General features: G+C 38.5%; 1 protein-coding gene across 4 annotated transcripts in view; it reads right to left on the minus strand.

Annotated features, from left to right (window-relative positions):
- Nucleotides 1–6102: 6102 nt before the first annotated feature.
- SETD3 (SET domain containing 3, actin N3(tau)-histidine methyltransferase) overlaps nucleotides 6103–25408 on the minus strand; it is a 63751-nt gene continuing 44445 nt past the window's right edge. For all 4 annotated transcript variants that reach the window (XM_056347203.1, XM_056347200.1, XM_056347201.1 and 1 more), the window contains 7 exons: nucleotides 21103–21161; nucleotides 19115–19229; nucleotides 14710–14784; nucleotides 11811–11977; nucleotides 11094–11179; nucleotides 9220–9380; nucleotides 6103–8635 (listed from right to left, as the gene is read on the minus strand). In XM_056347203.1, the coding sequence (XP_056203178.1) occupies nucleotides 8192–8635; nucleotides 9220–9380; nucleotides 11094–11179; nucleotides 11811–11977; nucleotides 14710–14784; nucleotides 19115–19229; nucleotides 21103–21161 (1107 nt within the window). In that variant the 3' untranslated portion in view covers nucleotides 6103–8191. The remainder of the gene's footprint in view (nucleotides 8636–9219; nucleotides 9381–11093; nucleotides 11180–11810; nucleotides 11978–14709; nucleotides 14785–19114; nucleotides 19230–21102; nucleotides 21162–25408) is intronic.

Consider the following 25408-nt stretch of genomic DNA (forward strand, 5'->3'; position numbering starts at 1 on the left):
CTACCTGTTGAACCTCATTTCACTGAGGAAAAATGCTGCTACTTCTTGAAACCCAGCTTAAGATGACTGAACTGTTCTGTCTGAGAATATTACTACTCCCAAAAGTAAAAGCTGAAGAAAAGATTAATATACTTTGCTGAGAGTAAGCCTGGTAACTATCACTGTGCTGTGTATTTGCTTCTTGTGACAGATGATATTTGATCATTTGGAATGATTACTTAGCTTTAGCTGAAAATCTTTTGGATCCAGTGGCTATAAATCATCTGTCTCACAAGTATTGCTAACTAGTGAGCATTTAGGCAGCATTAGCACAGGCTAATAACTCCTCTCAAAGGGAGAACGGGCAGAGAGTACCTCAAGCACGTGTGTGTGTGCATGCACGTGTGTGTAAAAACCTCTGGGGACAATGCAAAAGTTTTTAAAGAAACAGCTAGACCTCTCCTGTGAATAAATAAGGCACATCACTGCCAAACCGTACTGCAGTATTTTAAACTCAAAGTCACACATTTTTTTTCCGGGGGGAAGTAATTTGGTCTAACCTTGCTTGATGATGTTAGAATAGGAATGTTGTGCAATTACATTGTGCACATGTTAATAGTGCCAGATACTTCGTTACCCCTGTACTCAGAGTGACCCTGTTCAGAAGCTCAGAGTCGAAGCTTCCACAAAACAGGACTGAGAATCTGTGGCAATGATACCGCCATTTCTAAGGTTTGGCCAATAGCACTTGCAGCACTTCACGAAAACATTATACAGGAAACACTGTTATTTTCAATCCAAAGCTCCTTATTATTTGAAAGATTTGTGTGCCGTTCCTGCATTGAAGTGTTCAGCATCAACCTGTAAAACTCCTGCAGTAATACTCCAGAAGGCCTCACTACCTCAGCTGATACCTAAAAACTAGGCAAAAATGTACATGAAAAATACATTTCCAAAAATCACTCAGCACTGACATAATACTAAAGTGGCCATGATTTTATTAACATCGAAAGTGGCTACTTCTGATTCAACTGCAAACGCTTCTTCAGTTGATGCAATTTAAAATTAATAAACATGCTTTTTCACGGATACTTTACAGAGGTTTCAAAAATGACAACATACTTCAGTTCTAATTTTTAAACGATAGCTTAAGAGACTCAACATACCGATCTATCCTTTAGGAACTGATGCCGCTACACAGAACCAAAGGCTTATTTTTATCTAATCTTGTGGCTCATTGAAATCCAGGTATTATTAAAACACAGTATAACTACGCTTTGGCCATCTGAAAGCACCACCACCATTTCCTTATTCACTTTGCTTGCTTATACCTTTCAGCTGTGGTTAGACGCTGCTTTAGAGCTGTGAGAAAAATCACATGTATACATGAAAAAAAATAAAAGGACAAATTACGGATTTGCATAATTAGAAGCTGAAGTAGAGTTAGTTAAAAGGGATGTTAGTGGAAATGATTTTAAACAGCTTACTGTGATCTATACTTTTCTATTTCATTTTCCTGTAGTCTGTTTTATGCTGTTCCTTTTACTTCAAAACCATAGCAGTTCTGGTCCTTTTGTTACTAACTGTTCAATAGTATCTTGACAGCAGAACTACATCTTCGTTCTCATTTAATAACTATTTATCATTCTGTATCTGCCCATTTTCAAGAAGGAATAAAGTTAAGTGTTCCAGAAATTGGAAAAAATTGAAACTTGACCTTTATTAAGTGGGTTAATTGTCACAATCTCAGCATGTATGAAATTAATGACCAAAAAGTGGAACTTCAGAGTTTCAGAAGACTAGGTTAATGTCCAAAAAAGTCTAAACTCTGACCTTCTTGACATATGCCAAAAGAAACAGCCACCCTAATAAATTACTACCTGTGTGCAATTATAATAAACCATTCCTAGCATCCAATCACTTGAATTAATTGCTGCAAGGCACTGGGGCTTTCTTAAGATATTCAAGTTAATCTAAAAATTCCTTCGCAGTTCATAGGAGACTGTTTGTGCATGCCCATTTCAGCACGGAGATTCAGTTTTAAGGCACATTTTTATGCCTTTGGACCACAAATGTTGTGCTGAAATGAGGAGCCTTGGCTGAGTAACTAACAGCACTGAAAGTGGTGAACCAGCATGAAATAAAGCAAAGGGAAATGAATTTACCTTAACCCATACCAAAGTAATTGCCGAATGCAGGGCACCAACATAGTTCCCAAATTCCTTACAGAGGAGGAACAACTTTTGTAAATATGACAACAAACTGCAGAATATTTAAATCAAACAGCATTCACAAAAAGGAAGTTTAAAAAAAAAATAAATGAGAATATTCCATTTGCACAGATCCAAGTCAGCAGCAAAACACAAAACCTACTGACTTCCACACCACTGGGTCCAACAAGGATGAATTGGCCAGGAGGACAGCCAGAATTTCTCCTATGGATAGCAAATGCATCTAGGGAATGGGTTGTTTGCCCCAGCCTGGCACAAAGCAAGAGGCCACCTGGCCAGTAACATCGGTAAGTGAAACAAGGCACCATACTGGAATTAAGCTACTCTTGGTCTTGGCACATGTGGGATGCTACAGGGAAAATTGCTTTTTGCCCCTGTTGATTCTATTCAAAGGACAAATGACTTGTGCGTCCAGGGCTGTCAAGCTGGCCCATTTTTCAAGAACAATATATGCTTAATATTAAAAAAAATGCTAAGTGTTTAAGTTCAATTATCTAATTCTGCTGGTGTCTGAATCTGTGCATAAGTAACGGTGATTCAATTGGGAAATCAACATTGCTCACACATGCAAGATTTTATTCCCTATCCTCACGCAGATTTTAAACACCTTTCTGAAGAAGCAAAGTCAAGTCTCAAAGGGCAACAGACCTGTTTCACTCCAATTCATGTTAAGCTTCTCAAAGGCACAAGCTGTGGTGGTCTGCATTACCATTACCTATTTTTGCCATGTCTGAACCGGATTTAATTGGAAAATTATTGTCTGGTTTCTCCAGATTGGGAAGTTAAAAAATTCTGCACAGACATACTCAAACATCTTTACATAGTAAAATTCAGAAAAACAGAAACAAAAGGAGTTCGGAGCACAATCAACTGAACTAATCACTTGGAAGATGGAAGAGCCAGGTTCAAAAGCCTCTTCTGTGCTTGATCAACTTTATACAATAAAATAGTCACAGGCACAAAAATATTACGTGGACAAAGGTCCCAAAGTCTAGACACATTGTGTTTCAGGTGAGTGTCCTGAATACACCACTATCTTCTGTTTTCATATTGCTCTCTGGGGCTTTGTCACGTCTTTCCGTGCTGGATTCCCAAGAGCCTCTCCTTACTCCCTACACAACGAGTAGCTCTCCCGCAATGGCAGAGGAGCAAGTCCCCACACAACAGTGACACCAACCCAGACTTCACCCCGGCTGCCCTCAGCACTGCACTGACAGCCAGGCGAGCAGCCGCTGACATTTGTTCTTCACTGCCAGTTCAACACATTACAACAATTTGTAAATCTTATGTTTTCATCTGCTCCTAGGAAAAGTTAAGTCCTTGTCCAATTGTAAAATGAAGAATCCACAGTAATTACAGTACTAACTGGAGATAACTCTTTCTTTGAACACTCAGCAATAATTCCTAAACTTCTTTTTCTTCAGGACAGCAACCCCTGCCTCTGAGACAAGCTAGCTAGCGTTCTGTTATCCAGCTTTGCTTTTCCATTTAAGAAAGGCCATCTCCTTGCTTTCCCCCCCCCCCCAAGCTTAATGTTTCATGATGAAAAATGGCACCAGCTTCAGCTATGAAAACTTCCTAGCACGAGAGACAAAGGCAGAAGTCAAATATTTTTGGTTTTCAACCGCACCAGTCCTGACTGTGTCACTTTCTGGCCAAGCGCTGATGACCAACTTGATTGCTTTTGTAAACTGCTAGGTCCAGTTCGTGCTGCTACTAATGTAAAAAACCGACAACCACCACCAACAAAAAACCGCAAAAGATATTACTTAATTTGTAAGTGAAATTTGATGTCTATATACAATGAAAAGACAGACAATTGTTAATGACTAAAGACAGCGTGCAAGGCAAAAAATCACATTTCATTAGAACATGAGTACCATATACCACCCAATGTGTGCCGCTACACAAAACAGCTATTCAAGCATATTTCAAAGCCTGTTGCTGATAATCCAGGAGTATAAGTACTAGAGTACTCCACATTCAGCAAAAGGCTACCAAAAAAAAAAAAAAAAAAAAAAAAAAAAGCAAAACCTGGGTGTTTTGGTTTCTGCTTGGTACTATAACATAGGCACTTTGGCCTTTGGCAAAATTTCTGTTTGTGTTTTTCACTGAACAAATAATCATAGATTTTATTTGTATTATTTGTATTACACTGAAGCTCAAGTTTATGTCATGTATGCTAACTCTATAGGAGTCATTCAGTCAGTTTTGAAATACACTGAATAAAATAGTGAATTTAAGGAGACATGAAACACAAAAGAATCCAGGACTACTTATGGCTTATTTTTCAGAAGTATGGCTTAGGATTTTTTTTTTTTTTAACTGAAAAATTCTCCACATGGTTTCCAAACTTGTGGCATTTGTTAGGAAATAGATGTAGAAACAGAGAAATGCAAAGGAAGCTCTTCTAACCGTGAGTCACCAATTTACATGCTGTACTTTGTACAGCAAGCAATGCACTTGAAAAAGATGCATGTTAGAAACTATTAAATATAGATGGTAATGATGTGAAAATCATGTGGTCATATCCGACTTCAACAAAGATCAGTTAAAAATCCTCTAGAGAAAAAGGAATGGGTATTGCTTCATCAGATAAATTTGGCAGAGAAATGTTTTTTCAGCACAGAGTACGAGAAATAGCAAGGACTGACTTTCAGTCCATAAAATCAGAAAAAAAGCAGTGTATTTCAGGAGCACCTTTATCATGTCAGACTGAAACACTTCAAATTGTGCTTCATAATTACTTCATATGCCTTTCTATAAAATAAGGGTGACAGAAGTGGCAGCAGCAGATATTAACTACTGTTTCTAAATGTGAACTAGAGAAGAACAGTTTGTGTAACCTAAATCTTCCAGTGTACCTCTGAAACGTGCAGGTTTTGTGATTCCCTGATGATCATTCCTCTCTAAAGGCAAATTAGCCACAAGAATGCAGCTACTGGTGAGTTATATAGATTTTCTATACATACCACCTTTTAACAATGTCCAAAGGAAGGAATACTTCTTTTAGCGGAGAACCTAAAACACAACTTATTTCAGCCAAGATCCTAAACCATCTTACCTCCACAGCCAGAAGGCTCTCAGCTCTCGATTACTCATGACAGCACTTAAGCTAAGGTTGCATTTATATACTTTATAAACATCTTTTCAGAGTGGGGGTAGTTGCTCAATTTTGTAGATTTGACTTTATCAGCAGGGCTATACGGACAACATCTTGCAGCATCGAGACAGGTTGTTAGGGAAACAACTCATCGTTAGGTAGGTTCATGTAAAATTCAAAAGAGGGGTTTTTTCGCCCGTTTTGTTTTTGGAGAGCAGTCCGAGAAATCCAAGTGATGTCTTACAGGAATGCTTCAGATAGCTAGCTAAACAGAAGCAAGATTTGGCATTTAGCCTGGGATTAGTGTGAACAGCCTCTTAACCAAACATTATGAAGAAAGTTAACTTTAAAATGCTTTGAAAGGTCTGTTTTCATGACAGATGGTAATAAGGGCTCATCAGTGCCAATTTTTTTGGTTTCCACCTCAGTTTTCAAAAGCTTAAGTTTTAGGTTATTGCTTCTGAGAAACTATTACATGCATAGAGGAAAAATGCAAATTACAAAATTAGATTACTCACAGTTTTTATTGTGCGCAACATATTTTTCTAAATAACACTAACAGATGAAGAGTAAGAATTTGACCATGCGCTTAATAGACCACTTTCCCTTTCTGTTTACTAGAATCCCTCTTCCCCCCCCCCCCCCCCCCCCCCCCCCCCCCCCCCAGCTATTTCTCCTTTAACCTTTTCCTGCACACCTGGACAGTTATTCCTCTCCCCACAGACCCCAAAAGATACAGCAGTAGGTAGCAGGTAGAGGTTATGTTTGTATAATACACTCACTAGGGAAGACATGGTAGAACTATATTTTATTGAAGAAAACCCACACATTCTGTCCTGTGGTGACCACAGGCTTTGCTAAGTCATAGTGATCAGCAAATACTGGAACAAAATACAGTGTATCAGATTGAATCAAAGCATTTAAGTTCTGAATTACAGATATAATTTTCAAGGAAGGCTAGTTTCAGAATTGCGTCATAGTATCTAGTACAATGTTGTGCAATGTTAAGTGGCAGAAACAGAAATGGAATATTGGTCCTAATAAAAAAATGTAATGACTTTTGTATGACATTTAAACTGTCAAGACAACAATTCATAACAATCTACCAAAGGCAGCATATAGTTACAAAAATACTGGTTCAGCATCTTGTTAGTGGTGAAGCAATATCCAAGGTGCAATGGCAACGTGCCATTCTTCGTGAAATACTTTTTAAAAAACTAGTTTTTCTATTTTCCCCACACTGATACTAGCTGAATACCAAAACTGCTATGACAACCTGAAAAGAGTCACTACTTACTATGTGTATTGCACTGAAGAGTTATGCAAAAACACATTTTCCAAGTTGCAGTATAAAAGAAGCAAAATATAATAAAACTATGAATATGCCAAAAGACATTCTACTGCAACTGATCTTGGATGATTGCAGGTTGAAATATCTATTGAGCTTTAAACAATTGCCCAAGCTTGTCCATTCTACCCATTATCTTGAACTTAAGGATACAAAGGTAAAAGACAAAGTCCTTAATATTGAGAACAGAATTAAGTCGTCATACTTCTCTCCATTCACCCACAAAATACAAATATTCCACCCTCCTCTCCTCCCAATACCCAGGTAATTTTGAAGTCAAGCCTTGGAACTACCCTTGTTCTGATATTGCACTGTGCTAGGATTGTACTGTTTCCACGCAGAAGTTAACACACATAGCGTGAGGGTGACCAAAACTACTGGAGACAGTAGAACTGCTTAACGTGCAGAGGTATCCCACGAAATGTGCAGAGATACAATCTAAATGGCAAAGCATACTGCAGGCCTGGCTGTGGTCTGGACTTGGGCCAGAAGTACATTAGCCTGCCTGCCATTTCCTTCAAGAGAACAGCATCAATTAATATCTTAACCAAAAGGCAAAGTTGAGTAAGATCAGGTAACCATGTCACATTCAATGCTACATCCAACAACACAGAAATGAAGGAGTTGCAGACAGGAATATTAATCACATTTTCCTTTTAGTAATGGTTTAGTCAAAAGTGTAGCTTTGAAAATCTCTAGCTAGTCGTGAAAACCTGAAGAAGCCGGGAAGTGACCTCACTTTGAACAGTACAGTTTAAAGCTGTGGCTTGGCCTATCTGCTTTCAAACTCTCCAGCAGCACTGCCAACCTTGTAAATAAAAGGTACCACCTGGAAATAAAAGGAAGTCAGCCTTTAAAAGTCGGTGAATGTTGTATTGTAGCAGCCTAACTGACTGAAGAAGAAAGACGAGATATTTTTATGCAGCAAACAAAAGACGAAGTAAACTGAAATCTTCAGAGATCACTTTAAGTGTATACAATTTGGATTCTCATCAACATTTAAAACTACCAATCATAAGGTTGCCACCTTACCTTTTTCTGGACTGGCATACCTGATTTTAAACAGGTTTTCCTCCAGTCTCCCAAGTTTCTGATCCTCTTATCCAGTTTTCTGCTGTACTGCTCTCCCACCTTCATGCTGAATACCGAGTCAGTCCTGCCTTCTGCTTTTCTTGGCAGGAGGCAGAGCATGCTTTTAATTTCGGTAGTCAGAGTGACAGAACAACAAAAGCACAGCAGATAGAAGAGCTTAATTCTTCCCCAGGAAGAAAATACATTTGGTTCAACAAAGGGCTGCAAAATCTTCCAAAGGCACCTCTTTCCCCAGTTTTTGCCTGAAAGCAAGATGGCAATCTTAATTGAAAAGGGATGCTAAATCTCTTAAATAACTTAAAAAATCATTTTTATATAAAGCAGCAAAAACATTTTTCTCTGCTGAAAGAAAAATGTTAACAAAGAAACACACCAACATAAATGCACTGTTCATAAACTTCAGCTAATTTAATTTCACAAGTAAGTAAAATTTTAGGACTATTCTTTAACCTCATCAGTACTTTCCGAAGAAGATTCTTTGGCATCTTCAGTCTCTCTGTTGCTTTTCTCTTTATTTAGATTTTCACTTTCTGATTTGGTCCCATTAAATAGAGAGTTTTCACCATTTACAAACCCATTCTCTGTGACTTCAGCATCAATAGCTTCACTAATCTTTAAGTCCCCTTGCTCTTCCACATCTTCTAGGTTTCTCAAGACAATAGGGAGTCTAGAGTCTGCCACAGTGTTCTCCAACAAGGCAATATTACTCTCTTCATATTTAGGAAGCGGAGCTCCATCTGCCATTTGTTTGGTATAATACTCTCGGCTAGCAGCTGCACTCTTCACTGCTTTCTCTAAGATCTCTTTTTCACCTAAACGCAATTTGATAGCCATTGTCGCGTGTGAAGTAAGGTTATGGGTCTCCAAGAAGGACTTATCATCCTGTTAGAAAAGGAAAAAACAAGTCTGTTAGTAATAACCAACACACACACACACAAATCAACTTTCCTCTCTATGGGTTAACAATAAGAGATGCTAGCTCTTCAGGCTGAGCCAAATGGACACGTATGAACGAGGTGGTTTGCATGGAGTCTCAGTGAAATTTGTCAGGAATTCATAAAGAAACCAAAATTTCTCCTCACAAATACATGAAACATGGCGCTTCACTTATCTGCTTGCTATAGCGGCACATTTCTTTGCAGTCTGGAGAATACAACTAATAGACAACAAGTTGAAACCGATTCCCCATTTTACTTGCACAGAAAAAGCAAGTAGCCTCTACTTGGAGAATCAAAGAAAAAAATACATTAACAAAATTACATTAACAAAATTTTCTTTTCTGTAATCTTACTTGATTTTCCTTAGATAATGCAAATCTGTTTCTATGCTTTAAAAGTAAAGAATGAATTATGTACTAACATTCAGATTAAAGTTTGTAAAGACAAGATGGGGGACAAAATCTCTTTTCCTACAACCATAACACAGAACATTTCAGACATTTAAATTAGGTATAACAATAATTTTACCTCCACAGTTGTTTTATAGGTTTTCAAAAGAAGGGATGCTCTGGCTTCTAGGAATGTCCAAAGTTTAACTTCATTGTCCCAGCTAATGGGAAACTCAGAGTTGCCCAGAGTGAAGATTTTGTCAATGGCATGCTCGCCTATCAAGTGTTCCTTCAGCTCTTCTGCAATAAGTATAAAACCAATCTGTTAAAAAACAATCTCATCATTCACATTGTCAGTTGACAAACTGCAGAAAGATTTATTTGCAATAGTATAGCTTTGAGCAGCTAACAAAAAACCCTCTCCTCAAATAAGAATTATCAGATATGCTAGTTATTTCTAGGATTCTTCTCAAAGAGGCAACTGGGAAGGCTTGAGGTTAGCAGAAAATGGACCTTTTGCTCCACTTGGAAAAAAAGAATCTTTATACATCATAGCCTCTCATACACAGCATCACTCTGTGACAGTGAGACAGAATGTTTTGTACAATACTTGATAAACAAAAGGGAGCCATTCTTTAAAGAGTTCAGTGAACTTTTTGATGATAAAAGGAACAGGCCAGAGAGTGTGCAAATAGCAATGGAAGTATTTTTCCTATTGTTTTGGTAATCTTTTTCAGTAGCAGAAATTCTTTACAGTTGGTCAGAAGAGACATCCATCAAACAAACCTCACACAGAGCAGAAGATGTTTAATCAGCTCCTTGACATTACAGAAATTCCATTAATCTTTTAATTACCGAATTTCACTCCTACAAAGCAGATACCACAAACTTTACAAACCACCTGCATGTAGTTTCTCAATAAACAGGTTTCTTATACAGTATTTAAGACTGAGCACAATCGCATATCAGAAATTCAACTAAAACGTCCACTAGCTATATCTTTTTCTCTGAGCCAAAATTCACCCCCTTATCAGCATCCTAAGATTTTCTTTACTTGAATTTACTCCCTGAAGTGGTCAGGCAGTTGGACTAGATGGTTGTTGTACATCCCCCTTCAACTATTCTATTCTAATTTCTTAGTAAGTTCTAAAAGATGGATGACAGGATGCAGTGACACTCAATTAGGCAGAGGGGTATTTTTGTTAAAGAAAGCAAACAGAGCACATGCAAAAACTTAACTTCAGCATTCTACTTGTATCAAAATCCACATAATCTGCACAGCACCCGAACTGGAAGGGAATTCTCTCACTGTCATGAAAAACTGTCACATCTATAACCTCCAAAACTGCATCTAACCAGCAAGCATCTATCACAAACATTTAATCAGAAGTCTCACATGCACAAATTAGGTGAATACTTATTAACTGTACACATATTTTCCCCCCCAAAAGAACCCTAATGTAAGAGAAAGACTACAAAAACAATTTGAAAATACGTAAGTTGGTTTTAGATTATGAATTACCAAAATACTGCAAATACCCAACTTTGAAATGCCTCTTCCATATTTCTCCTATAATACAGAATATTAATTCCATACCTAAATGATTCCAGCAGTGATGGCTAATACGCTATGATTTTAAGCATGTAAACCCCTGGGTCTCACATCATCTTGTTCTGTGAACCATTTTAAAACCTAAAAACTAAAGATAAGCTCCAAAGCGCTCTCATTCACAACAGCCTGGGAGATTAAAAATAATAAAAAATTGCATCGCCTCATGCTTTAGGAGTTCCAAAAAGGCCTATGTTACTGAAACACTTCCTCAGACAACATGGCCAAAGACTAGGTTTCTCACTAGCTTATAGGTCCCTTTTTAACCTCAGCTCCTCACCTTTTCCCATCTTCTAGCTTAACGTTTTATATAAATGTCTATCACATTCTTGCATTAAAAGAAAAACACCACCACCCCCCCCCCCAACAGATGTAAATTAGGTTTTCTTTACAGAACATCTTACCTTCACTCATACAAAACACTCGAAGGAAAGCCAAAAGCTGGGCAGAGATTGGAGGCTCAGTGGAGTGCAAGGCAAAAACACTCGAACTAATAAAAGAAACAATCAAACAACAACAGTAAGTGCAAGTTCTATTGTCATACCTTCGAACCTATTTCAACGTAACAGACTTTAAAGTATACCACAAATGCACTGTTACAAAAGTAACTTTTAAAAAATTAGGTAACCCTAGTTCAAACCCCTAATCTGTATCTGAAAATAACTATTACCTCTATAATCCTACATTTACAATTATTTTTATATGGCTTTCACAATAAATTAATGAAAACACAAAGTTTCACGTCTGCTGCTCCTAACAGTACCTTCTGGACTGAAAAGACTAAAGGAAAACGCCGTGGTTCACATACTGAGCATCATAGTATGTCTGCAAGGGATAGGAAAGAAAGAAAAACCACAGATTGCTTCGGATTAATCCTTGCCCTGTTTTTGTTCAAATGGTTATTAAAGCAAAGGCTTTTTTCCTTATATATGGTCCAAATTAGATGATAATATAGCTCAGAGAACTTCTGCAAATATTATTACAGTAACTTTAATTTGCTATACAAACAGGAGAAATATTACATCGAAGAAAACTATCATAAACAGCTTTATATATGCTCTACTGGACACTATATACTTTGGAAATGTTTTAAAAAACCCATGGCACTGTGTTTTACTTACGTTGGGATACCAGCACGAGCTAAGACCTCTGCCTTCATAGCATACAGCCTGTCACTTTTACTCACGCCAAGCTTTATTTTCACTCTGTCATGTGAATTATTATCAAAGAAAAAACCACTGTGGATCACAAATTCAGCGTTTGACCGGGTGCCATAAAAAATGTAAATCTAGAAGGATGAAAAGAGAAGTGAAGGGACAGGAAAAAAGCTTAAGATCAGCTCACAAAACTGACATAATTTGAAAGTTATTTCCTGAAAGAGTTACTATTCTGAGTAGAAGGTATATTTGGTTATATAAAGAAACATGCTTTGTTTTCTGGTATCGACTCAAATGCTGTATATAGTATGGCAATATACCTTAGAGGTAGATGTAAACATATCCATGTAACTGAGACACTTTGAAAGGAGAGAAGAGGTTCTTATTCTATACTTTAAAATAAAAATGCTTTATTTTCTCACACTGTCATAAAACACCAGTATCTGGAAATAAGCTTTCAAAGATCCTATGCCTTTTAAATGCTAAAAAAAAATCTGAGACAAGGAAGGCCCATTAACAGAAATGGTGTTTCTGGGGTTATTCCCCCACCCCACCCCCCAATACCCACCCAAAAGAGGAGTCTACACTGCTGAGGGATCAGCTTTGCTTTTGTTTTAATGTTACCTTAAGGTGTGAATATACCAAAGTATATCATACAGAGAGATCTGATCTGTGTTCAACTGGTATTTGTTTTTGTGTTATACTCTGAACTCTTTATCTAAAGCATACAGGTTCTGTAATTCCCATTAAAAAAGATGCAAAAAGGGTTTAACTGGGGGCTAGGCTGTATGAAGTACGTGGGACAAGAGGTCAGAGTAGCAATTGTCTTCTCCCGCATCAAGAGGATATTTTCCCCTTTTGTTTGATAACGGAATTGTGAGGAAAAAAAAGTTTCAACAGTTACAGAAGTTCTTAACCTCAGGGTACAGCAACGCTCTGGATACCTGTAAGCTTCTACTCCTCTCCAGCTAGCAGAGACAGAGTGTTCTGTTAAGGGCTCAGCTACAGTAATGATGCCATTTACTTTCTTTGGTTTCAATTTTAGATTAGAACTATTTATGTTAAGCACTAAATGCTTAAGCGTGATATTAAATTATTGTAAACATTGTACTAACACACTCATACAATGAACAAGTGACCTGCCTGGGTATGTTAAGGCAGTGGTTAAGGAGAGTGTTGCTAACCCTCTCAAGTTTGAAAACTACTGTGATACATCTCATACTAAACTAAAAGTCACATTTAATGTGTAGATTACACAATACACTCTCACACTCTAAAACTGTTTTACAAAAAAGCCAATTAAACAAAATGAGAGAGTTGTTTTATTCAAGGCCAGTGTTTGATAGATTCTATGGACTGCTGCTGCCTCACATTTTTTAGTAGTAAAAGCAGGGATCATACACTCTTCCTGCTGAAACTGTAAGAAATAACATCTGCAGAGTATATTAAAAGAGTGAAGCATTATTTAATTAAAGCACTTTAATGATGTCAATAAACAGTTAAAGTTTGCACAGAAATAATAAAAAAAAAAGTCCGATAAATAGCAGACAAAGTGAAACTACTTTAGTAGTTTATTTTAATAAAACTGAAATAGTGGAAGCCTCTATAATTAAAATGGAGAAAGCAGCCAGAACAGCTATATGACACATCCATTGCCAGCTGTGGAAAATTACAAATTGGATCACTTCTGGAAAAACTGTGGACCCCTTTTAACTCATCATACCGGTATTGGAAAAAACAGCAAATATTTGACTACCATAACAAATTCTAAAAGCAACAAAAAAAACATACAATCACTGTAAACCCCAGCATAGCAATGAGGATAAATATACCACTGGAAAGACACACTTAAAAAAAAATTCTTCAGGTATACGTCTTTGTTAAAAAAGAAGGTAACAATACATAATAAAAAAGAAAATCAAAATATTATCAAGTGTAAGGCTCGCAAAATAATACACTAAACTCAGAGACTGAGTTACAAAACATTTTGGGATGTTTCATAGACAAACTCTTTTTCTGGGCATGCTGAATGCAGTTGCACAAGCAGCAGGAAAAGCGGAGTGCTACTACACTTGAGGGTTTAGGCTGGCTGCTGACACAGCACAGGAACCCTCCTAGCAGAGATTTCCTACACTGCTGGAACCACTGTCTTCAATGCATCACTAGTTTTAACGCCCATTTCTGTTTCTTAGCAGTTCTGAACAAAATACTGGATTCTGGACTATTCCATGCATCTTTGCAAGATCTCCCGTGGTACTTTCTGTTGCAGGATGAAGGGGTGCGTACATGTATGCATGCCTGTGTGAAAGGGAGGGTGTATATTTTTAGGTCCTTTCTAATTTTCACTAAACATGGGAATAACAACATGTGTAAAATGACTTGCAAACATACTGCCTTTAACCTCTTGTTAAATGAAGACTAACAAGAAATACAAACTAACAACACTGGTAAGAAAGACTCTACAATCTGCTATTGCAGATAAAGTGACACCCCAAATCTAAATTACGTTTATCTTTGGACGTTTGGATATTATGGCCTTTTATTAATCTCATCCAGAATACCAAACTTAACGTCTGTGTAAGTGCATTTACCAATGATTAAATATTTCAACTACTTCTCTAAAATATGAGGAGCCAAAACTCTCCTAAAGCTGCTATCTATCAAGTGATAGAAAATATTTTATTCTGAAAAACACACATTTACTTGGTTTGGTAGCATTTTCACAGAAAATTAGCTCAGCATAATAAAATTCACACGTAGCAGGGCTTAATCCATACCACTCTGGTATTAAAATTTTGTAGGGAGTTGCCAGGTGTCCACAAAACTTAATTAAAGAATAATTATGTAGATAACTTCACATTACCTGTTCTCCAGCCTTGAAATCCTGAAGCGCTACACATTCACACCGGTCATCTTCTAAATTGTAGCCTGTGGTGATCTATCCAAGGGAAGAGTAACAAAAGCACCTTTAGCATTTTGTATTTCTCTCTCCTGCCATTGACAAACATTGTCCTATGGGAAATAGGTATTAACAATAGCAATTGCATACATTTCTCTCTATACAATATAATATAGCTGGTAGTGATAGTTTTATGATTTCTGAGCAGTCTCGTTTCAAAAATACCTCTGCATTAAAGAAATCTAATGGAGGAAATAACTTACCTGAAGTGAACAGAAGGCTCTGAGGAAAGTACCCTCCATAGACCACAGACAGTCCCGTGCTAAAGCCAGCAGCTTGTTAAAAAGTTCTGGAGCTTTCAGTCACTCCCATGAGACCCAACGGAGCAAGGCACTGACAGCTCTATATGCTGTGCTTTATCCTTCAGCTGCCAACATATTTGATCTCTCAATGAAAAAGGATTATAGAACTGTGGATCTTTAGGGGATACAATCTTCAGAGAATTATAATTTGCTTGCAAATAATCCCTTTATCTAAAAGTTAGGTAACACTCTTAAAATGCTAAAAGGATTTTTTTGATGGTAGCAGGCAATGGAGGAGGATAAACTCTTCTAACCAACCTGTACTTCTCCAAAAAAATTACAAAACTGTAAAGGGGTCACACTAACAAGTGAAGCTATCAAAAATTGTAATACTTTCATAAAATGACAAACAGCTTGTTCTTGAATAGTATTACCAAAGATGCCGGCGCAGAGGCAGCCATAGGATGGAACATAAGCTGCTGAACAATCAGGAAGCAACTTTTATGGTAGGTATTCTGAATTCAGTACTGACAGAGCTAGCTTAGGGAATAATAAGCTCTGGGCCTGGGGAAAAACCTAGAAGAAGCTGAAGACTCTCTCTCATCCCTTGTAAATTAAAACATACTGTTTTGTAAGCTGACATGTGAGTTGCAGTATATCCTGATTCCCATCTTGGATGCAGTTTGTCCAAAGACAGAAGTCCATGGATTATTTTGAAGACTTGGTTGATGGTTTCTATGTTAACAGTGTTGTGCTGCTTGCACCATCAAGCGTGCATTTGTCAGCCAAAACAGTGCTTTCAAAGTGAGCATGGGGAACCTGTCTCCAATCCAGCAAATCCAACACGGCAGCCTGGCCCTGTGGAGGCCTGCAGAACTGCTCTGCATGTGGATGCCACCACCTTGGGTCTATTAATGTGTTTGTGGTACGTTGAGATCTGAAAAGAACATGAGAGTCCTGCAGTACGGCCTACTGCAAAACACAGGCTGTAGTAGTTGAACACAGAAATTCCTGTACATTTACTATGCTAGACTGAACAATTTTTAATTAAGATCTCTCGTTTAGAAGGTTACCTAACCCTGAATTGCAGGTTACAAGTGCTAGAGGATTTACCTTCGCTATGATAAATGTTCTTTATTTGAACTTCCAAGTTCAAATACAGTCATCTTCTGAAAAACTGTAACTTTCTATTCAAAAAAAGGGAACTCTTGACAAGCACTTGACCTGTCCTGAAATTTTCTTAGCGTATGAACTCAGTGAAATACTTCCAAACATGAAAAGTCCATTGTAGTCTCTTGAAATGCCTGTGGAACAGGAGGCTTTCAAGGACTGGGGAAATTCCAGTACATTAAGAGGAGGATTCTGTCAGTTTAAGCATGCTTCACTAGAGTACTGCTCATTTTTTGGATTATTTTTTATTCTTGCCTTTGGTGTTTTTTTTTTTTTTAAATACCAACAGACAAACCAGCAGCGCTTCTGAAAGGCTCTTCTATAAAGCATAATGGAGCACTAGACTCTTATTTCCTCTTTCTTTTAATAGCAGTCACGTAAGAGAATTAACAGGGTGTTTACTTCTCTTCCCACATGATAGCTGACAAATTGCATCCCTTCAGTTTTATTTCTGAAGCAGACTGATACATGAATTTCAAGTTGTGTATAAAGCATGCAATAGTCTGCTTGGTCAGTGATTAAGGATGGACCCAGCCCAACAGGCAGAATGTAGCTTATTCAAAGCTCTGCCAGAACTGGTAATCAACCTCTGACTGTCAAAATACAATCCTACTAAAGAATAACAATGAGAAATGCATGAAGACAACCATTTTGATATAGTTCTTAGAGGCAGGTTGATCTAATTAATAGTGTCAGAAGCAAGAAAAAGCTGGATGGACCTAGCTTCAGTTAAAACCCAACGAGCATTTTATTATCTAGCTCATGGAAACGGGTCTTGCGGAAAAAAACAAGAACAGCGATACATAGTAGCTGATTGACTCCAGAAGTATTTCAGCACTATGTTTGGAATAGACTAGAGGGGTGCATACAACGCCATCTTTTGTTTCTTACTTTCCTGCAGTGAAGAACAATTCCCTTGATGTATTTTAAAGGGATGTGCGATGATTCGAGAAGAACCCACCCTCATCTCACTTTGCAGTAATATAAACTACCACACAGACAGCTTACAGTTATCTTAGCAGCTTACAGTTACCTTAGCAGTTTTTTCCCCCTATTTCTAACAGTACAAGGAAACTAGCACATGACAAAAATAGGCTTAGTAGCTTTTCTTAGCCCATCATCAATATTACAGTTGTTTATCCTTCCTAAATCTATAACCATTTGATCTATTTTCTGTAGAACTATGAAACAAATGAGCGAAGTCTGTATATACATACAAAATATATAAGCGCACCCCCCACCCCTTTAGGATACTCTTCAGCATAAAAAAATGCTTTCAACCCTGATATACTACTGCATTAGCAGGTTTAGCTCCAGAGGCTGGCTCCATATCAAACCCATTGTTAAACAGCATAATAAAAATAAAAATTACTTTATCAATTTAAATAGAAGCTTGAATGATTAAAACAACATAACTACTGCTCTTTTAATATAGACTACTTAAGTTTTTCCCTCCTAGAACCTTAATTCTCTTCCTCTTTCCTCTAATCACAACTTTGAAGGTATTCATTAAGAGTTGTCTAATGAATACAGACAAGTCTCTGCAAAAGCATCCGAAAGAGATGCCCAGCAGGAAGAGGGTACAGGAAGTACTTATGCTTGCAGCTAAGACTTCTATTACAAAAATATATATTTCTGATTTTTAACCAATTTTCTTTATACTGGAGACTCTTTTACAAGCTTTATTGCTAAATCGAAATTATGAGATTGCATAACAAATAGCAAAAGACAAGAATCAGTGTTAAAGAGCAACAAGTAATCACCTTTTAATAAGGAAAAAGAAATACATAAAAACCTCCAAACACTTGCAACTTTGTAGCCTAGCCTACCATGCTGTATTTGGTACAGTCACAGTAACAATAAATCAGCTAAATGTCAAGTGAAAACCAACCTGCTTTAAAATTTGTTCTTTTAAACCAGGCTTTTCTTATACCAACAATACTAACACATGCTGCTCTCCTAACACTCAGGTCTACTCTCCCACAAAAGAACCAGATTGCTTGAATAGCATGGTCATATCCACTGTCTACGATAAGTAATACTATCTACTGGAAACACACTTGGAGTATGAATTCTGAAGTGTACCTGAGAATGGCTAAACAACATTGATAAACCATCCTCTTAGAGATTTCCATTTCCTCACTTCAACATTAACTAGCCTGTTAATGAAATCAAGACCTCATCCTCTGAATTAGCTCATGTAAGCCAAAATGTCAGCAGGTCTGACTTTCTATACACATATGTCGCCTTTTAAATGTTTAATATGCCCTAAAGTAGTATTTTTGCATTTTGTTTCTTTGATGTACTAACAGATGTACTGTTTTTGTTGAACCAGGCTTTGTTCTTGTTGTTTCTGTCTCCATAACAAGGCTCTTTGGGCATGGTTAGGAGAGCAGGCAGTATTTCTTAGTTGCAAATTTCTAACCACTTTCCCTTGTGGTAGCTACAAGAGGCAACCTCCGTCATTGTCTGCTTTGCTATTCTCAGAACACATCTATCCAGTCCTGTGAATCTTTTTCAGCCTGTCAGAAATGAAACTCCATATCAGAAAAATATTCAGACTTGGCTGGAAAAAAGGTATCATGTAACTGAAAACTTTTAAAGGTGCATTACATGTATAGGAGATATGCAAGCATCCAATCACTTCTGAAGTTTTCTCTAGGTGAAGAAAGTTCTCCCTGAAGATGAAGAAAGTTCCCCCTGAAAAAGCTATCATAAGATGTTTAAGAAACTGACAAAACTTTCTTTCAGATATTAGTTTTTTTAGAGTCGCTTGGGAAGATAAAACCCCTATGTTAAGAAGCATAATGAAAAGTGTTATTAAACTGTTCTATGGCAGTTGAAAGGCTTAATACTTAAGCCCTAAAGCCTTTCAGCAACACTGAAGAAATCCTTACCAATCCATTAGTATGATTACACATGTCCCATAAAGGTATTAGAGCCAATGTAACTCTGGAACCATCTTCTGTTGGAATCTGGTTCTGCCGTGTCATAACAGAGGAAACGGCCCATCTACAAAAATTAAAAACATTACGTGGTCAACATTCAAATTGTCAAAATATGACTGGCTGTAATCCAACCCGAAGCAATCATTTAGGCTGGGAGTTTCCGAACTCCGTTTTCTTGAACATCACACAGCAGAAGGCATTACAACTTGCAGGAGAAGTAGCAGCTCCTGTTTCCAAAACTTACAAATAGACCAATCTCCAAATTGGGATGGCAGTCCCACCCCTCTTCTGCGCTTTTTGCAACAGAGCCTTCATACCTTCTATTACCTTAATCAGGACCCACCCCCATGCCACCTCCTGCTTCCCCATCCCTTCACTGCACACATACCTCTAACCACACATCCTGGACCTGGGGTCAGCTATTCCTGCAAGCTTCAAAGCAGTTCACAGCTACTGCTTGACAGCAGTACCTCTCATCTATGTGCAGACTCTTGTAAGAGCCAGGACATATTTCTGCTCCTCACTCCCTAAAAAGCTGACGTGCTGCATGAACTGGAAGCCGGTGTCATAACCTGACACTTGCATGATATTCTGGTAAACTCTGCTCTTCAGTCTGCGAACTTTTGGCTTAGATCAGTATGGCTATATTTTCTGCTTAACAGACTAAAAAGAAAAAAAAAAAAGCCCCAATACTCTGAACAGATACATAGGTAAAAAGAACAAAGAAAGTGTCACAGTGTAGCACACCAACAGCATTCAAAACCCTCCTACAACAGGTTGAGCAAACAGCCTACAGGCTAACTATTCAAACATAAGAATCTTCAGAAAAGCTTTTCTAGTATTTTCTAAAATTTCACTTTTATTTTAGTTCAGAAAAATTAATATTAAATGCATGATGGGAAAAAAAATATCTTAGTTTCACTGTGTTCTGGCCTTCATACATATATCTGTTGTGGTTTTTTGAGGGGGGGGGGGGGGGAAGAATACCACCAGAAGAAGGTCAAAATAATTTTAACTCCCACAGAATCCACTACTAACGAGTATTTAATATACAGTATTAAGCTTTCAGAAGAATTTTTTCAGAAGGACTACAGATTGCTAAGAAAGTTACCATCAAATTGAAAGCTACTTAATTCTAAAAAGCAAGTTAAAATTGTGGATAATTTTGATATACAAACACTGACTGAAACGTAATAGCAGTATGTTTATTTTTAATAGTAATTTATCTGCAAAATTTTAGACCACTTCACACCTAAGTTGGTGTGTTCCTCGGTGACCCTATAAGTGAAGGAGGCATGCTCTGGAAATCCCGCTTTCATAGACTTGCCCAAAAGTACAACTAGGCTAAAAAAAAAAAAATCCCTGCAAGACCTCATGAATGCCTTTTATTCAGGTTATTTTAATCACTTAACAGAATTAAAGCTCTCATTATCTTAATTATTCATATTTTTATCACCCCCTATAGCACCTTCAAGTGACTCATACCTCACATGTACAACTGAAGTTCTCAAGCTCTCCTTGACCAACAGCCACTATAAATACTAGTTCTTACTACTATTTGCTGGTAAAGCCGTTTATAAAAGAAGAAATTACAAAAAATCCCCAAACCCAAACCCCAACCTCCTGCACTTTCAGCTGAATTATTTTCTTAAGAAACAATGGATTACCTTACTAATCTCAGACTATGCGTGCCAGTTGGCTAAATTATGGCTCATAATGACTATTCCTTTGTAACAATTAAAATCTGCATATTTATTTTACCTTCTTCTTCATTAAGAAAGTGTATTAGTATCAAATCCTACATTTAATATTTCAGTAACAGCAGGGCTTCCCCACCAATGAAGCATTTCTAGGGGCCCACAGCTTATTTATGTTTATGTACATGTATGTGTATATATATATATATATATAAAAATAGTATTAAAAGACAGACCAACCTGTAGTCATCATAAGTGAAAGAATCCTTTAAGGGCAGTTTGCTGGCATTAGGATGGGTCTGGGAAATGCAAGTTTCAGAAAAGGTGAAAAGAAAAAGAAAAGAGAAATCAGAAATCAGTCAGCAGAATTTCATTATTTAGCTGCCTAACAGATCCTAACAAGAGCCAAATGAAGCAGGAGGCGTCCAGCCGTGCTACAGAGGGATCATCATGCTATTATGCTCTCATACATCACTGTCAACTTAATTTGTTGTGCCCAGCAGCCGCCATAAATCTGTTTCTTCATATTTCAAGACTGGAACCCACAGACATCGTACAAAAATAAAAAATTTAAGGTGGACTGCATATGTGAAGGTAAAAAAAAAATCCAGCCCTTGATGCAGGGTGGGGGACAGATACCAGACAATAAGCATACATTAGGTTTCACCAACTTCCACATTTTCCTTTTCTCTGGGATACCAGTAAGGTATTTCACAAGTGCAAGAAAAATTATACAAGATTTCATTCTTCCTCGATACCTGTAAAGTTGTTACTCCATAAAAGCTGCACTATACCTCTGAAATAAAAACAGATTAACATGTTTAAATAGTTTTGGTGAGAAATGCTGCTTAGTATCTACATCAACCCATCTACACATGCTCCTATCTAAAAGCACTGCAATGCCTTTGAGAATGCATACTGTAGTTGTAATTAACAAGCAAAATATTTAGGTTTTAACAAGGCATTAAGAAGCTGTAATACCTGTTACTTTTCTGATCAATCAACTTATTAAAAGCTCCAAAAATACAGGCAGCTTTAAGCCCACACTCACACACGTTCTTTAGAACTGGGTTCCAATTCACAAATGGAAAGCCATAATAGCATAAATTTTAATCTTCAGGTTCAATTATGTCTCAGAGACGAATTGAAGTAAATGATCAAACGGTTATTTCAGAAGATACAAATGATTTTTTGCATAGCTCTATCTTTGCGGCACTCTTAATGCATGAAGCTCCATGTAGTATGCAGTTTTTTACTCTTGATGCATTAGCATCACAAGTGCATGGTAATTTATCATTTCTCACCGTAATGTACTTGCTGGCACCGTGTGCAGGACAGTAGGGGATGAGGTAAAAGTGGCTCAAACCGTAAATCAATTAGAAAACAAAAGCTTGTGCTCAGTGCGCAATTTTAGGCAAATTATATATTACAAAAGACTGCCAATGGGGTGTGAGGTCCCAGGTGCCCGCTCTCCCTCAGCCCCTCCGGTTAACCCTTTGGATGAGCTTTCTCTGGAACGCGACAGAAGTTCGCAATCCCAGCGCCTCCTCTCCCTTCCCTCACTTTTTCTTTTTTCTTTTTCAAGCACTCCATATGATTTCCCTTCACACCGATGATACGGTCACCGGGTAACCCCCCCACCGGAGCTCGGCTGCAACCCGTGTCGCGGGGCTCCTTCCCCTCCGTCTCGGTAGACCGGCCCCGGCAGCCCGAGCGACCCCCGCTGCAGCACGGCGCTCCCGGCTCCGCTCCCCCGGCCAACGCCGCAGCGCTGCCTTCGGCTGGAAATAACAATCTTAAATCCAAATACCACCTTAATATCATTCCTTTATGCCGCTTTAATTTCAACTTTTATTGCTCGCGTTAAGCCTATCTTTACAGCGGCTCGATAAGCCGAGCAGCGGAAGCCAGCGCCAGCAGCGACACGTACGAGCCCACCAGCTTCACTTTGAACACCATGGTGTCCTCATCTGCTGCGCGGCCGTCGGCTGCGGAGGGTCGGGACACCCGAGGCCGCAAGGCAGGCGCTTCCCAGGAGCGGAGCCGCCCGGGTCCCGCACCCCCAGCGCCCCCGCCCGCTGCCTGGCGGACAGCGTGCCGCACCGGCCGAAAGCGCCCCCCGCCTCGGCCCCGCACGGCCCCGCACTGCCCCCTGCCGGCGCCGCCGCCGCGGTGCGGGCCCAGCCGCGCCGGCCCCCCCGCCCTGCGCCCCGGCTCGGGGGGGGGGCAAGGCGTGAAAGCGAAGCGGCTCCGCAGCGGCCCTCGGATGTTATTCCCACACTCTGAGCGCCTAGTTTTGGATAAGTCGCCTTTAGCGCACGGGCACGTTTGCCTTAGTTCAAACGGGGGGTCCGGCAAGTTTATCGCAGGAGCAAGACCCCAGGTATGCCAACGGATAACCCCTGTCTGCTGCCCTCTGCGCTCTTCTGCTCTCTCCCTCCTCGCAACCAGCCGCTTTCCAAATTATTTTGCAAACGACAATCGCTGTGTTCACAATGCACTGCGAGTAAAGCGGCACGACTGAGGCTACCGTCGGCTGAAGGGCGCAGATGTGGTTTTCACTGCCCGAGCAGTACGTGGGCAGCGCCCACCAACGTGCTCAACCCCAACAGGGGGCAAATACCTATAGGAAGCACGATATATACACGTTGCCATTGTCCTCCTCCCTCAGAAAAGATCTGTTATAACTCAGCAGATTGCAGCCTGGTTAATTGCTTATTTGACGTAAGTAGTCCGCCGTAATGAGCAGGTTAAACACGCAACCCATGGGCCAAGATTCGGGATGCCACCAAACACTCCGTAATGCTCCTCATTTGTAAATCTGTGAAACTTAGAGACTGCCGCTATATGGAGACCGTCCAGACATAATTCACACAAAACCACTAGTAAATTACAATAAAGGACAAAATATATGGTCTTAAAAGACACCAGGCAGAATAAAACCCCAGTGTACACAATTACCATATTTATAACATTCTGCAGTACAATATTCTAGTAGCTATTTTAAAGTTAAGATACGTCAGCATATTTTATTTCTGACTTGGACTATTTTATTATGTAACTTAAAACCCCTATAGATTACAAGAATCTGAAAACACACAAAAAAGAACAATATTCTGATTAAAAAATTGATTTAGTATGCAGCTTCTCTTTATAGTCCCTTGGTAAAAATGAAATCTCCCTAACAAACACTTAATAAAACCTGTCAATATATCTAGAAAGAAAAATGACACAAATGCATTAAGTATTAAATACCCTTGAAAAAAGTCACATATTCCATGAATTTTTGATGTACTATCTTGACATTAATGTAAAACCTTGATATTTATAATTGACAGATATTTAATAAAGTATCGAAGATGACTGCTGCATAGCATGCAAATTGCTCAGGCTGATCAAAAAAGACACAGACATATTTAAACTAAACAAACACTTAATACATAAAAAAAATCATATCTAGCTTTTATAGGTTCACACAGCTAGGTCTCTACAGATTAGCTTTGAAATGTGACATTATCCACTACATGAACCCCAATTTTAAGTTACCAAGTCTGTATGAAATAGTTTCAGGAAGTTGGGAGGGGAAACTTTAAAAAATGGGAACATGAAAATGTGAATATATTCATTTAGATGCAGGTCCTGACATTCTACTGAAAGAGTTATTATAAAGAACAAATACCATCTATTTCGTTACCCTTTCTGTGAAAATATTGTCAGAGCTGGCAATCAGGGTGATGGCCACTGCAAAAACAAACAGTGGCATGCTGAATTTCAGTTTCCTCCTAATGCTGCTATTCCTGAATAATAATTTTTTTTTTTTTTTTTAAAAAAAAATCTTGTTCCCCTTCAGCGTTCCAAGCCTTCTTTGAGACATTTGGAGGATATCTCAAAATAACCAGAAATATTAAAAAGTAACAGTGATTGCTGCCAGATTGTCTGCAGCCACTGCGGAAAGAGACAGACTGTTATTCTAGTCACCTAAAACACTATCAGACTAGAAGCCAGTTACTCAGTATGGCAACTAGAGAAAAAAGGGGGAGGGGAGAAGTAAAAAAACCAAAAAGATAAAAAAAGAAAAAGATACTTTCAGACATTTTTCTCTTTCTGGGAAGCAGTAATATCAAGGGGTTCTCGTCTCACAAGAAAGCACAACACCTCATGCCCCATAGGGGCCTTTGCATGAATAATTTCTCCACCATGTTTCTGGATGGACATCACAGGATAATGATGCTCAAGTCTTACAAATTAGATGCTGGAGTACTCCTCCACTTTTGAGAAGGCTCATTTGTATTTGGATAGCATGAAGGCTTCACTGTAGAAAGGGTGGATGCCTTTCTAGCCAAGACACCATCATAACCTTCACTGCTGCTACCAAGCCTACGTGGGCATTAACCTCCCATAAAACAGTGGCCACACTATTAGAGGCAGTAACCCCTTACCTCATCCAACCCCAGTATGCCAAAGCTCATTTGCCAGAGCTCCTAATCTTGACAAGGAATTTCCATTAACATTAGCTTAATATTTGCTTGTTTACCAAGTGATGCAA

This window comes from Falco biarmicus, chromosome 7 (genome assembly GCF_023638135.1).
Source record: "Falco biarmicus isolate bFalBia1 chromosome 7, bFalBia1.pri, whole genome shotgun sequence".
In the NCBI taxonomy this organism is placed as follows: domain Eukaryota; kingdom Metazoa; phylum Chordata; class Aves; order Falconiformes; family Falconidae; genus Falco; species Falco biarmicus.